We start from the raw sequence: 15,043 nt of genomic DNA, 5'->3' as shown, positions 1-15,043 counted from the left end.
GAAGTCCCAGCAGCAGTGGCTGCCCGGATAAAGGCCCACACTATACAGAAAAGAATGTAAAACATTTATATTAGACAGGAGTTCAGCATGTCGCTCATGATTCAGTCTGCTGTACTCCCCAGCCAAGGGCATGGCGGAAAAGGGATGGAGATTGTTAAAAAGTTGCTGGGGGCTTGTGGAGGGGGGAGGCAAGGAAAGGAGGGGGAACTGGTGGGTTGTAATTCCTAACTCCTGTCTCGCTTTCCCCATTTATTGTCCAGCCCTGTCATAATTAAGCCCCCCCTCTTGGCTCCACCAACAGAGAGCAAGTCAGCACTGAGGGCTTGCATAAATCAGAGCCCATTTGGGAGGGAGAAGCAGCCCAGCATGAGCAGGGTCTCCCAGGGACGGGCCCGCTGGTGGCTCCCAGCGGGAACCTCTGTGTGTGACTGGTTCACCAGAACTCAAAACAAAACAAACCAGGCACAAAGGGAAGGGACGGGAGGGAGTAAATGTACAATCCTCCCATTCAGATGAAAGAAAGGGAAAGTAAAACAGTAAATATCGCGGTTTATAGACAGGAGGACGCTCTGACCCGCAAAGAACAGCCATGTGGTTTAACCCTCTGTGCACCGGGCTCAGCCCGGCCCTGGGGCTGGGTTGGGTTTCCACCATCCTGGGAGTGAGGGGAGGGAAGGTGGAGAGGTGCTGTGGAAACACCACAGTGCCTGAAAATCCCTGACTGGGATGTCTGGAGGTCAGAGACGCCCTGGAGGAGAAGGTGAAGGGTTGGAAAGGAGCAGTGCTAACACGTGGGAAAAACCAGAGCAGTTCCCTGCTCTGCTCTTGATGACCCTGTTGACTTTGGCCAAGACAATCAGGACATCCCTACCTGCAAACCTGACATTACAGCCTCTCTCCTTTGGAAGGGGAAAGGCATGAAGGAGATGGTGCTGGTGTCCTTTGACAAATGATCTTAGAATACTGATATTGAGACAAAAGACTTTGATTTAAAGGACAAGAGAAGAGCCTTGGCTGTCCTTCCCAGCACACAGTGATGGGTACATGGCTGACCCTGACACAGCCCTGTGGGTGAGCAGGGCTGTCACTCTTGTCCAGTACAGGGGAAGGGACTCAAACAACTGCTCCTGCTGTGACAGGACATCCCAATCCCATTAAGAACATGAGGCAACCGAAGACTCTTTCAGCTGGCACAACTCTTCACTGGGATTTTCCAGTGCCAATCAGGGCTCCCTGGGATGGCAGCACCTTCCTGCCTGCTCCAGGCCGTGGCTTCTCCCACAGGGCTCTCTGACCTTCAGGATGGACATTTTGGTGACATTCTCCTGCTGTGCGTTCCTCAGCTCAGGGACAGGAAGGCTGGTGGTTTCCCTGGCCAGGGACCTTGTATTCCTCTCCATATCTTTCTGACTCCATCTATCTCCAGGCAAGGAAGGGTTAACCCACACATTTCCAGGGTACTGGGGCGCCTGGCAGCTGGAATCCTTCCAGCACAGGGAGACAACAAGCATCTCATGAATGATCTTCCCCAGTCTGTGTCCTTGCAATGGAAAAACAATGCATCAGGGGCTGCCCTGTGCTTTAAAACCTCATTTTTCAAGGAGAGCTCAAGTATAACCGGAAACCTCACAGAAACTCCTGTGTTTTCCTAAACAGATGTCCCTAAGAAAGGGCAGAAATCTCCAGTGAGATGGATGGCTGGTCTCTTCTCATGCTGTTATGCTGAGATTTTCTACTCTGAGAGAAACCATTTGTCAGGCAGAGCAGCAGGACTGAGAAGTGTGATGTTTTCCACCCTTGCTGTGGAATAGAAAACATCAGGGTGTCCACAAGAGAAAACAGGGTGAGGTGGTGGTGTCTTCAGTGCCAAGGGCTCTGCAAAAATCCAACCCAGCACCAACACCAACTGCTGAAGGAAACCCCAATGCTCCAGCATCGTTCAGTGGAGATGTGAGGGCAGAGGAAGTTATTTCTCATTACTCTGGTGAGACGTTTTTGTTCTAATTACTTGACTGGTTCAGAAATGGAAATTTTCTGGGTGATATTTCTAGACAGAGTAATTGCCTAAGAATAACACAGGCAGCTTTCCTACCACTGTGCTGGTTTCAGTGTCAGCAGAGGCCAGCTGTGTTTTCTTTTCGATGAACAGTGCCTACAGTTCTCATCCAAGGTCAGTCCTGAGGGAAGTTAAAGAATAATATTCCTAATGATGCTTTGCCCTTCAAGGACAATGTCTGGTTAAGGATCTCAAAGCACTTCTAAATACTCATTTTTAACAGTATCCACAGGTGCCACTTCAGAACAGGAGGCATTGGGCTAAGCTCTGCTCAGGGCTGTCTCACACCTCCCAAAGGAGGGGAAACTGAGGCACAAAGCACTGCAATGTGTTGCCTGAGATTGTGCAGAATCTGATAAAGCTGCAAGTAGAACTCAGATGTGGGGAACTTTACTCCTTCAGTAGTTGCTCTTCAAGGAGAGAATTAACAACCATAACACAGAAATGGCTCTAATTTCCAAAGAGAAGTAACCACCTTTGATGGATACAGAGGCTGGTATCAGACTGCTGGTACTGAAAAGGATCCACCTTGACTTCTGCAGACTTCCTTGGTCAGAAACCCTTGGAAGAAGTGACCCAAAGAAGAGCCAGAGAGGCTGACAAGCTAAACCAAAGCAAACCAAGCTGACCATCCAGCAGGGAAAGTGTTGGGAAGGACAGCAGTGGTGGGAAGCAGCACCCGCAGTGCCAGGGCCAGCTGCCACAGCCACTTTGGTGTGGTCATGCAGGAACACACAGAATTTGTTGGAGGCTCTGCGGCTTCACTTTCAGGGCTGTTGGTGGACAAGTTTGTTGGTTTCAATCACAGAGATGTGGGAACAATTGTTGCTTTTTCCTTGATGCCTGTGGTTCCCCCAAAGCCTACAGGGATCGTGCATGTCCTGGGTTATGCCAGCAGAATGTTCTCCATGGAATTACAACAAAATGCAGCTCAGCGTCTCTTTTCCCAGGGTCTGGTTTCTCCAGCTGCTGGCTCCTCTACTCCCCAGAAAATTTAGGGCAAGTGAAAGCAACTCAAAGCAGAGAATCCTCTCCTTAAAGCCTGGAACCTGGAGCACCAGGGCTGTGGGCAGATTTGAGGTGACCAGAAGTGCCTCTGCCCTCTGCCTGCACTCTGGGCACCCAGGACACGTTGTACAGAGGGGATCATCAACGAGACAAGGAAAATGAGGAATTTACCTGCTCACCAACTTTCCCAGGTCGGCCACGGTTTCCTGGCTCACCCTGCAGGACAAGGAGACAAAGGCACATGGGTTACTGGGTGCTGCCAGCCAGACCCTGGGCACAGCCTGGCTCTTTGTACCCATTATTTGGGCTGCAAAGTGTGAATCAGGAAAAATCTGTGAGAAACAACATGTTACAAAACCAACTGTGCCTTGGAGGAAGAAAGAACTTTCTTACTTATCCAAAGTAAGAACACTACTGACACAAACATGGAGCAAACATTTGCTGTTCTGGAGTGAAATGCCCCAAAATCTGGTCCTGCTGCAGTAAAATAACCTTCAGTGAACCACATGGAAACCTAAGATATCTATGGTATAGGCTCAGCGTAGTCCTGGCTACTTTATCCCAAAGTTTTACAAAGCATAAGAAGGAAAGACAACCCAAATACTCCCAGGCAATGCTGCACCCTGATTCTGTTGTTGTAAAACCTCAGTCAGGCACACGTTACTGTCACATGGAGCACCCACAGGAAAACCACAGCAAGAACCTATGTGAGATAACTCCTAGTGCAGGAAGAAGGAGTCCAGAGCATGAAAATGATGAAGGAGAAAGCAGGAGAAGGATTGCACACCCAGCAGGGCCCAGGGCAGCTGTGGCAGGCACTCAGAGCGCCCTGCATGGGCCAGCCAGGCTCACCAGCAACCAGCAGTGTCTCCAGGACAGCAGCTGTATTTTCTCAGTAGGCAGATACTCCAGATGTGCTGCCAGAGCACATTTTTGCTATTGACTGTTTGAAGAGGTTGTTTTTGTTGGGTTTTCTCTTCCCTTTCGAGTGTGGGTTTGTGGAGTGCATTGCCCTGGGATGGCTCCTGCTGATAATTAGGCAGCAAAGATAGGAATGAGTGCATTGTTTTAGAACAAAACCATGGAGAAGCAATGGAAAATGAAGTGATGATGGAGGGAGAAGTTGGTTAATATCAAAAGAAGAACACATTTGTTTATAATAGCTTAAAAATGCACCATCATTCTTTTTGAAGAAAGAAGCAGAAGCTGAGACCCCAAAATTCTGAGAAAAAGAGGAACCCTCAGTTCTCTTGCTCTCTCTGGAATGAAACTTGGTAGAATGGTAAAGGTGAGAAAAGACATTTCCCTCTTCCTTTCCTCCCTTCTACCCAGTGCTTTCCTGATCAGGAACAAACTCTTTTCTTACCTTTGGACCGTTGGGACCAGGAGTTCCTGGAAATCCCTTCCGACCAGACCGACCCTGAAATACATGGAAAAACCATAAACATCAAAAGCTTGCAGCTGCTTTGCTCACAGGTGCTGCTTACATGCTTGTAAAATAAAATAGAAACATAAAATATTCATTTTCTGATCCACCTATTACCAATTTTTGGGATATTTTACTATCCTGAGGTGACAATTATGTACAGATCCATTACAAAATCCTGAACTGGCAAGCTCACAGATATGAAAATATTTTTTTTGCTTCTTCTAGCTGTGTTTCTGTGATACACCACAGAGGTCAAAAGGACTCTCTCTGACTGTCCAATCTTTTTTTTTTTTATTTTTCCTCTACTCATTGAAAAATACTATAAATCAAGAAAGAAACACAAGTGCTGGTTATGGAGATAATTTCCAATCAATGTCATTTATCTTGAGGATGAACTGTTTAAACATTAGACAGTTTTTCAAGGTTTGAGACTCCAGGAAAGTCATAAACTCAACACCCTGTGCAAGGCACTTCCTGGACTTTCAGCCATCCTGGATCAAGCAATCAATCAAAGCCTGGACAAGACAATAATTCAAGCAGGGCAGATTAACTTCCCAAACCAGGAGGGTGGAAGCTTTTTGAGAATTTAACTACAATTCCATTGTAAAGTCATCAGTGCTGGTAATAGATGAGTGAATAAATGAATGGAACCTACCTCTGGACCAGGGACTCCTGGTGGTCCTAAGGGGCCTTCATCTCCCTGAGGTGAAAAGAAATTAAAATAAAAGGCAAAGCAGTGACAAAATTTGGACTCACCATGCAGCAAGAATGAAATGCCTGCAGTATGAGCAGCAGTTAAACACAGGCTGTGTGTTCAGCTGTCACATTTTAACAGCTGAGCCCTTCTCTGTCTTAGAGCAGCCACTGAGGTTTCTCAGGAAAAAAAGATCTCAAGTCAAGCCTTGCCAGTAAAAGCCATCCAAAATGTGACCAAGGGAACACCAGTTGATTTGGTCTGTGATGAGCTGGACTTGGCCACTGGGGTACCCTGGACATGCTGCCATAACTCTGCTTCATTTGATTTGGCAGGGATGTGAATGCTATAGAGCTCTCTTTTTCCCTCTTCCCCCCCCAAAAAAGCATGCTCCAAAATTTCCCACAGAACCACTTGGCAACTGTGTGAACGTTTCCCTTTTGCTTTCAGCTGGGACTACACATGCTGCAGAATGGAGCTATCACAAAATCTCACACAGCAATTGGACTCGCTCCTCTCCCTTGGCTCCACACCAATTTCTAATGTGATAGGATCAGATCTACAGTTTCTAAGAGACCTTCAATTAAGCTTCACAAAAATCATCTCAAGTGTCCAAACCCAATTGCCAAGAGAGGAATTAAAAGCGCCCTTGGCAGCCCCAGCCTGGCTGCTCTCCTTTGGGTGGGCAGCCCTGGTAATGAAGGGGCGCTGGCAGGCTGAGGGTGGGACTGGGGGTCAGGAACCCAGCGCCAAGGGCACAGACAAGCCACCCACAATATGCCCCATTTCCAGAGGGATGCAATTCAGTTCAGAGCCCTGACCCAGTGCCCTGGGTGAGCGCGGTGGTGAGAGCACAGTGCTGTGCTCTGCTGCACACTCTGAGCCCTGCAGCACAGCTCACACCAAACTCCATGTCCATGTCTTTGGGCTCACTTTTACACTCACTAACTAGAGCAAATTGAAGGCAGCTTGGTCACGCCTGCCTGAACCTGGAATGCAGGGCTTCGATTCCCTTTGTATTTTGGCTGGAATATTTTTTTCTTCCCCCCTATTTCACTGCAAATAAATGAGCTAATTTGCATTAATCCCATTTAGAGAACAAGCAGAAGAGTTCCCAGAAAAAGTTAAGAATTATTAGTGCTATTAAAACGAGCTCCTGCCCATGCATGTGCTCAGTATTATTTACACAATGTCTCGTGACTCTGGACAAACAGCTTACACTGGCCTGAGTGAGAGGAAATTACACCAATGTCACTGGAGTTCCAACAGGATAAACAGGGAACCCAGACATTCTCTGCTGCTCCCATCATGTACAATTAAATCAGTGACAATTGTTCCCTTCCTAATGACTGCAAGGGCAATGATGCTTCAGGTTCTGAGGTGAAATTGCGAGTGAAAGCTCTCAGGTGCTGGGCAAATGAAGTTCTGCAGAGCAGCAATTCCCATTTCCCTCTCTTTTTACAGAGGGATGTTTCTCCATGTGAGAGGGCAGAGTCTGCAGGTCTCATGGTTGAAAAGGAGCAGACTTAAAAGGAGCAGAAAGCAGATGCCAGGCCAGGGCATGTCTGTGCAAGGGATGTGCAGGGAAAAGGGCTCTGACACCCATCTGGGGGTGGGGAACAGGCTTTAAAAGCAAAGCCAAGGCAGAATTTAGGGTCAGCAGATGCCAGCAGTGGCTGGAAGCAGAGATCACAAGATCACACAGCTCAGGGGAAGCTCCTCTTCTGCAGATCTCTGATCAGTCAGTATAAACATCTGCTTCCAAATTCAGAGGGACCAGAGCATTTTAAACCACAAACACCGTTTCACCATTCAATAATTTAGAAAATTCAGCATTATTCTTTAAATTAAACCTCTTTTGAGCTGAGGACACTCACCTCTTGTCCAGGCAGTCCTCTTGGCCCAGGTAAACCTCGTGCTCCTGGCTTTCCCTGAGAAAGAGCCAAAGGAAAAGATACTCAGAAAATAGAAACATAAGCTCAGAAGGGCAATTAAAATGAGAAAGTCTCTTTCACAGCTATGGGACATTATCCAATATCAATTTGGTTACAGAAAAAAAAATCTGAAGAAAAGAAAACGCTGCACTTGGAGGCACCTCAAGCCAAACAGACCAAGCTGAGATGCTGGCCAGGACAATCTTTAGGAATCTCCTGGGCTTTCTCTCTTCCCCCCTTCCCACTACTTTGTTTTCCCTGGCTGCTCCCAACGCCATACAGAGCTGCAGTCTCTGCTCCACTCACCTTCAGACCTTCAGGGCCATTTTCTCCTGGTGGGCCAATGTCACCTGGGAAGCCCTGGAGGAAATGAGGAACAGTCAGGGTGCAAAGGTGGAATTCTGCAGAGGTGAAGCCTCTGTCAGAGGTTTAGTTAGAAGCTAAGGGACAAGGTGTGTTACATGCTGGCAGTGTCCATGTGGAGGTCACACAGCTTTGGGAGTGAAGGGGACACAAAGGAGCAGCATCATCAGTTTGATGGAAGAGCAGCCTTTCCCTAATTCCCTTTAGGTCCATCTTCTTACAAGATTTATTGCAGTGAGGGCCTTCCTGTCATCACACAGCTAAAAGCAGTGATTTGGGTTTTAATTAATCTTTCTGAGGCAGCCCATAACCTCTGTGCTCCCAGAAAGGAGCTGCAGCCTCGGCGACAAAGGGAAGCAGGCGAGGAATTAGGAAAGGTGCTGACACCCTCGTTAGCTGCCGTCAGCCTGGCAGGGCTCCTTCCCACCCAGCCACCCACCCATGGAGCAGGAAACAAAGGAATCCCTGCTTATTTCCAATGGCAACAAAGAGGAACGATTGCTAAGTGGCAGCACTCAGCTGAGGGCCCTTCCAGACCCTGTGAAATACCAGAACGCTGATGAGGGGAAAACAGACATCAGCTGTGCTGGAAGGGGCTCTCCAGCATCTTACAGACCTTGTCTGGTCACTTAGGAAGGAGAAAAAATGATGGTGTGCTGGGGGAAGCTCATCCTGGATCTAAGATATCACTGTGACCTTTTTTTGTTAAGGGAAATAAGAGGACTTTCTACCTTAAATGGTGTTTTCAGGGGGAAAAACTGAAAAAACTCCTTCATTTTATCTATGACAAAAAGGGGAAGGAAAAACCAGGATCTCATCTTCATGAGATGTAGAATAGGTCATGAGCCCATCTTGATTCTTCCTACCCCATCACCACTCATGTGCCCTCGTATCCCAGCAGAGAAGTGAAGCCTGAGGCTGGGAGCATGTGAGAAGGAGGTGGTGGGACATACCTCAGGGCCAGGGGATCCTGGAAAGCCAACTGGTCCTTTGTCACCAACTTTTCCCTGCAGAAATTGGAAGAACATGGGGAGAAGTGAGCAGGCTGCTGGCTGTCAGGTTCCTGTTTAGAACAGCCAAGCTGTCTGTCCAGCTGGGCACAGAACCTCGGGAGGGGAGGTGAGGGAGCAGAGGGTGCTTGGTCACTTACCAGGGGGCCTGCCTTCCCTCGTGCCCCAGGGACCCCAGGCAAACCCTGGCTGCCCTGAGAGAGACACATTTCTTTCAGAACACAACAAGGCATCATCAAAAAATTCCAATTTTCCCCAGGCTCCAGCTTTGCTGCAGAATGAGGAGCATCTCCTAAAGGCTGAGCTCAGCCCTGCATGGAGCTGGGACAGCTGCACTGATGTCAGGGAGATGTTCCTGAGGACAGCCCTGAATTTAGCCCCAAAGAACACAAACTGCTGCAGTTGGCTGTGGCTCAGAGCCACGCAGGCTCCAGCACAGGGCCATGTGCAACATTTGTCAGCCACAGGCAGTATCACATTAAATCACAGGGGAGAAGTCATTTGATCAGAAGTTATACAGAGCATTAAGTGGTTCCCTGGGTCAGGGTTTAAGTTGCTGCATTGAGCAGACAAAATCTCCTGAGTCTGCAGCCTCTGGACCACACACATTCACACACATCCTCATCAATCCCATCCCTTCCAGCCTCTGCTAGGAGACATAGCCCCTACAAATAAAACCCTGCAGAACTGCTTTTATTATGGTAACTATAAAATCCATATTCTGATGTGGATTTTAGAAAGGCACAGCATACCCCAAGTGGGAAATATCCAAGCAGGGCAACCTGACAGCAGGATGCAGCCAATTCCAGCTCCTAGTGGAGGAACTGAGATAACTGGTGGCCACTGCTATGTGAGGGGAAAAGAACAAAAGAGAAAAGAAAAACAATTACCTTGTCTCCTTGGAAGCCAATATCTCCTGGAACACCTGCTCTTCCCTGATCACCCTGGGTACACATCACCAGAGAGTTAAAACAGGCAACAGCAACAGCCAAAATGCCCAGGTTGGTGCTCAGGAGGTGCAAAAGGCTCAACAGCAGCTGCACTCAGAACTGAGCTGCTGGCAAGCTGCAGATCACACTGAACACAGCAACAGCCCTGAACAAAGTGTGGATTGCCCAGCTTGATTCTAAGGTGAGGAAGGAAACTGCAGGAGAGCAAAAACCAGGAATTCCCCAGCATTGTGTATCTACAGGAGCAGCAAGAAGAGAGAGCACATTCCTCTGGCTAACAGGGACATGATGGTGGTGAAGTGTTAAATTCAGCTGAACAGAAGAGCTCAGTTTTCAATGAATGAACCTTTTCTCTCACAAGGCTCTATAGAAAAGCAAACAATCCTCAGGGTTTCTGTGAGCATATCCTAGTCCTGACATCAAACATCAATCCTCTTCCATAAGAAAACAAGAGCAACTTCTGGTAATGCTTTAGTAGTACCTCCCTGCCAATCTCTGAGCTGAGCTTCCCTGGGAGGGGTCAGCTGGTGCTCACTGAGATGGGAAGCCCATCACTGACAGTATTTCCTCACCAAGCTGTCTGTCTGTCTGTCCCTCATTGGACCAACATAGCAGATTCTGCCTCCCTGAGTGGAAGCCAAATATCCCTGAAGGTTTTCCAAGGAGCAGTGGGCTACCTTGGTTTGACTCTCAGCCTTGCTGTGAGCAGCTCTGGACCAAATCACCTCCTGATGCCCCTTCCAGCCTCATGTGTTTAGTGATTTACTTAAACAAAGGATGAGTCAATGATGGGGCAGAGAAAGGAAAATTCTACTTGGGAAGTCAAGGGAGGAATGACTACAATAACTTGGTACAATGACAAGACCCAACAAAAATAACTGCTGGAGGAACTCTGTCCCATGAACTTGGCTCCCCAGCAAGGGAATGAGCCACTCCAGGGCTATATGTTTAAACATAGCCCACATGGAAGACATATGGAGTCCTGCAACAGAGCCAAAGTCCACAGAGAGATGTCAGAGAAAGTCCACTTCACTCCAGAAAAACCACCCACTCTCACCCATCAGAGAGCTGAAATAATTGCAACTACCTCAGTAACATGCAGGGGATAATCAAATTGTGGACGGTTCAGGTTTGAGTTAGTAAAAACTTTTCAAAGACAATTTTTCAGAAGAAAAATAATTAAGAACTATGCAGATTCAATGATGGAAACATTTCATGGATTCATGCTAAATTTGCTTAAATGTTTTGGCAAATGTTCCCGGAACATTTCACTGAACCATCTTCAAAACAAGTCTTTTACGTAGCAAAATTAAAATGTTGGTCTTAAAAATGTTAAATTGATTTTACTCATTTGGTTTTCAACCTAAAATATTTTAATTTGAGTCAAATAACCAACATTTTGTTTCATCTGAACTATTTTCCATATTTTTTTCCTTTGGCAATGCAAAATGGAAACAATCAGCTCTTTACACAGCTTCACTTCGGAAGAAACCCAAGTATTAGATAGAACAGAAATGGTAAAAAAGCTACTGTGTGACCCAGCTCCTTCACAGATTTCTCTCATCTTCTCTGAATTTTCTACTTATTTTATGTAGTCCAAGGCTTAAAACACTAAAATCTATTTAATTCTGGCTCCTGAGTGAAGGCAGCATGAAAACAGCTTTTCTGGAAGTGACAGGTTGGCTCTGAGATTTGGCTTTATCATCAATTCTGAGGGTCAAAGAAGAAAGATTGTATTTTTTATTAAGCAATTTTCTACCCAGAGAGTACAAGTGGCCATTGAAATACTGTTTCACAAGAAATACTTGGACACTAAGTAATAACTACTAAAATAAAAGAGTTTCCTGAGCATAGCAAAACGCAGGAACAAACTTTTGTTTCCAACCTTTAGGAAAAGTGGGGCATGACAGCGAAGCCAGTTTTTAAACAACTCTGAGAAATGGGCATTAGAGAGGGTAAGAAGGAAGCATGGAAACAAAACTCATCTCAGCCTGAGTTGGACTTCACACCAGATGTTGACATGTTATTGTGATAGCAAAATGTCACAGCATGAACAGTCCATCCATGGCTGTCAATCTCTTAAACCAGAACTGAGCACTGGGGCATCACCTTTTACCTGCCCTGGAACTGGGACCTGGGATCTGTGTCCTTAATATGAGGGGAAAATTACAGAGGAAAGAGGTCAGGCATGTTTGTTATTAAAAACTGAGATGCTGAGATGACGAAATGAGCCTGCAAGGACTTGGTTCACGGGGCAGGAAAAGGAATGCAGGATCTGAAATTACAAACAGCCCCTGCCCATGGGATGCTGCCTGTGCTTCATGTTTCACCTATAAAAAGAAATGCAGCTTCAGACACCCCCAGGGCTTGTGTAACCCAACACAAACAGAGAGGGGCTGCAAGGGAAGGGACCAAATGCACAGCTGTGGGATGTGTGTGCTGTCTGGGGGATGCAGAGGAGGTTGTTGTGCAAAATCCCCTCAATTTTCCTCAAGTGGAGTCTCTGCTCCCAAGACTTCCTGCTCAGCAATGCAAAGGGAGCTAACACCACACAGCTCCAGAGGTATTTGCCTGAGCCATGTCCTCCACAAGTTACAGATGTCCTGATTCATAAAACTCCTTTGTGAGAACAAGGAGCTGGGATTTCCTCTGCTTCCTCCACCTTTCCCCTGCACTCATCACCCCACGTGGCCTTCTCAAGGCCCCTCTTGATTTCAGAGTCACACAGTAATTCCACTTCTCCCTTTCTTCCCCCTCTCCTTGCCTCCATGAAAACACAGGAATGCAAACAGAAGGATGACCTGGGTCTGCCTGTCTAGATTCTGGACAAAAGGATGTGATTTTAGCTGGAGGAGTGAGATGCTGTCCCTTATTCTGGCTCACACCTGGCCATGTGATATGAGGACATCCTCCCAGATGGATTGAGGTGGCAGATCCAGTGACATTCCTGCTGCCTACACAACCATCCAGCCACCCTGTCAGTGTCCTCAGCTTTTACCAGCATCCATCTGACTGCTGCTGACTGAAGGGAGTTTTCCTCAGCTACAAAAACCCAACCTGTGCAAGGCCACGTGTTTTGGATGTGACCAAGACAGATGGGATTAATAGGAGCTTGCAGACATCCAATTAAATCTTCATCAACCCAGGAAGGCAGGATGACTGCAGCCTGGAGCTTACAGGGGAGGCAGCTGGGGGGGAAGGAAAGGTTTCCTGTACCTCAGGAGTGTGGGATTGTTGGGAGGATGGATAATTCTGCACTTGGGAGTATTGGAAGGATAACTCCAGACACAGCCACAAACCATTTGGTTACTGGGAAATACTGGACATAAACAGAGCAGTGATGGAGACTGAACTGTCCAGGAAGATTAATTTTGCTACACAATGATTTAGATCTTAGTGGCTTTTAAGATATTTAACCATTTCTCCCAAGGAGTGGATGGAGGAGTCTGTGGACTCCAGGATCTGAGGTTTAATCCAGAAACCAGCTACAATGCCTTAAGCTAGTCCTAAAGAAAAAGCCCTTCTCTTGTCCTGTCATTGCTCTCAACAGAAGTGGGAAAGCAGCACAAGGGAGAAATGGAAATTGCAGACACAGGAGTCCTGGCTAAGAGCTGCTATAGTATAAGAAGAGTTGAATCACTGGTTTGACACTACTTCCCTCCTGTGCAGTTTTGGGCTGCTAAATCATCCTCTAAAAGCAAACATCTAAGAAGAGAATAAAACATCCGACAGGAGGAGGAGAATACACTTAATGGTCATTTTCCACTGCCCTTCTGAGCAATCAGAGCCAGCAATAAATAACTGCACCTCCCACTCCTTCAGACTAAATAAATCCTCCAGCTGAATATCTGTAGGAGGAGGGTTCTCGTGACAGTGAGACATTTACACACACAGCTTCATGCTGATTTAGCAGGGGCTGTGTGGTTTTGTGCCAGCACCACTAAATCACTGCAATCAAGGCCCCTCTCCATTTTGCTTTTTCTCCAGTGATTTATATCAGTTTGGGACAAGGCAATTTCCTCCCAGAAGGAAGCTGAACTGAGGTGAGGCTCCTTGAACAGGAGCAGAGGTATCCAACACACAGCAGTTTTTTCAGGGGATCTACCTGGTTTGATACAGAGCTGCTTTTTCACACCACATCTTTCCCCCAGATGCATTAATGCAAACTCACTGTCAGTGTTGGATCATCTCCTCCCCATCCCATCACATAAACAGCATAAAAACAGTGGAACATCAGGTAATTGTACAATTACTGTCATCATCAGTGGGAGATGGGAGCTCCAAAGAAGATGTGAGCCTAACTTATCTAAACTCCATGGAAAAGGAGATGGGGCAAATATCAAAGAAAGAAAAATCAAAACTAGAGTGTCATGAATGGAGGGAGAGTGAGAGGATGGGGTATAGATGGCTAAAGTGTAACCAGCACTACAATGCTGAATAAGAAACTAGAAAGGGGGTTTCACATGCAAAATTAAAACACAGTGCAATAAGGGAGTATTCAGATCACCTTATCACCTTTCAGTCCATGTTCTCCAGGGTTTCCCATCAGCCCCTGAAACAAAAGAAAGTTCAGAGTGAGATTGAGCCATGGTGGAGACTTGCTCAGGTCTGTGACATTGCTGTTTGCAGATGGGGCTGGTGGCTCACACCCCTGGGACAGGTCCAATGCCAGACTGGTCCCAAAGTGTGCTCCATCACACATTCTTCATGTGGGAAAATGCTTCTGGAATTCTCCACTGAGAGCACCAGTGGGATGTTGTGTTCAACACCACTGCTGCCCATCCTTTCTCTCAGGACAGTCACCACTGTCCCAGGGAGGAACAGAAAAACCTTCAGCCCAGCTATGGAGGGATGAGAGCTCAGAGATTCCCTCACCTTTAATCCTTTTGGTCCTGGATAGCCAATTGGTCCAACAGGGCCCATGTCACCCTAGTGAGAGAAAGAAAATTACCACAGTCATTAGGTGCAAACCCAACAGATCCCTGCATGTGGTGTGAAATTCCTCTGATATCCAGCCTCAGTGTCCCTGAAGAAATGCACTACTGATATCAACAGCAGCATCCTGGCATGAGTCAAGGCTCTTTGAATGTGCAGACAGCCCCTAAATAAATGCAGCATTCTAAGAAAAGAGAGTGGGGGCAGGAGGTGGGGACAGAGGGGTCTCATCCTGCTGCAGTGAGAAGTCAGAGTGGCACTGTGTGTTGGACTCAGTCTAACACAGGAGGACAGCAGAGCTCTGCCTGCTGTGGGCACCCATGTGTGATGTACAACAGAAACCCTTCAGTGCTGCTGTTGAAATGGGCTCTGGCTCTCCCTGCCATGAAGAGAGGCAGTGACAGGGTGCCTGGCCTGGCCTCAGTGTGTAAATAAACAGGGCAGGCTCCCTCAAGGAGCAATTCTCCAGCCTCAGCCCCGGGCCTGCGGTCACACAGAGAGAGCTGGGCCGCAGCCACCCCAACAGAGCCCTTTTCATACCTCCCAGCATAAAGGCTGCTTGTGGAAATGCATTTGCTCAGAGCTCTGCCCACATGGCTAATTAGGAGAGCAAGAGGCTTTAGTTACATCTAATTCTGCTCTTCAGCCTCTCTTACACCGTGAA

At 47.1% G+C, this 15,043-nt stretch overlaps 1 protein-coding gene across 1 annotated transcript in view; it reads right to left on the bottom strand.

The window, feature by feature from the left end:
* The window catches only part of COL27A1 (collagen type XXVII alpha 1 chain), a 145,591-nt gene that overhangs the window by 62,897 nt on the left and 67,651 nt on the right, over positions 1–15,043 (bottom strand). Inside the window, exons 15-24 of the mRNA XM_059486610.1 lie at positions 14,320–14,373; positions 13,952–13,996; positions 9,385–9,438; positions 8,635–8,688; positions 8,438–8,491; positions 7,428–7,481; positions 7,065–7,118; positions 5,149–5,193; positions 4,431–4,484; positions 3,236–3,280 (exon numbers count right to left, since the gene is read on the bottom strand). Coding sequence (XP_059342593.1) covers positions 3,236–3,280; positions 4,431–4,484; positions 5,149–5,193; positions 7,065–7,118; positions 7,428–7,481; positions 8,438–8,491; positions 8,635–8,688; positions 9,385–9,438; positions 13,952–13,996; positions 14,320–14,373 — 513 coding nt within the window. The remainder of the gene's footprint in view (positions 1–3,235; positions 3,281–4,430; positions 4,485–5,148; positions 5,194–7,064; positions 7,119–7,427; positions 7,482–8,437; positions 8,492–8,634; positions 8,689–9,384; positions 9,439–13,951; positions 13,997–14,319; positions 14,374–15,043) is intronic.

This window comes from Ammospiza nelsoni, chromosome 20, assembly GCF_027579445.1.
Source record: "Ammospiza nelsoni isolate bAmmNel1 chromosome 20, bAmmNel1.pri, whole genome shotgun sequence".
Lineage (NCBI taxonomy): Eukaryota > Metazoa > Chordata > Aves > Passeriformes > Passerellidae > Ammospiza > Ammospiza nelsoni.
Note: the sequence above shows the minus strand (reverse complement) of the source record. Positions and strands in the feature narration are given on the sequence as shown.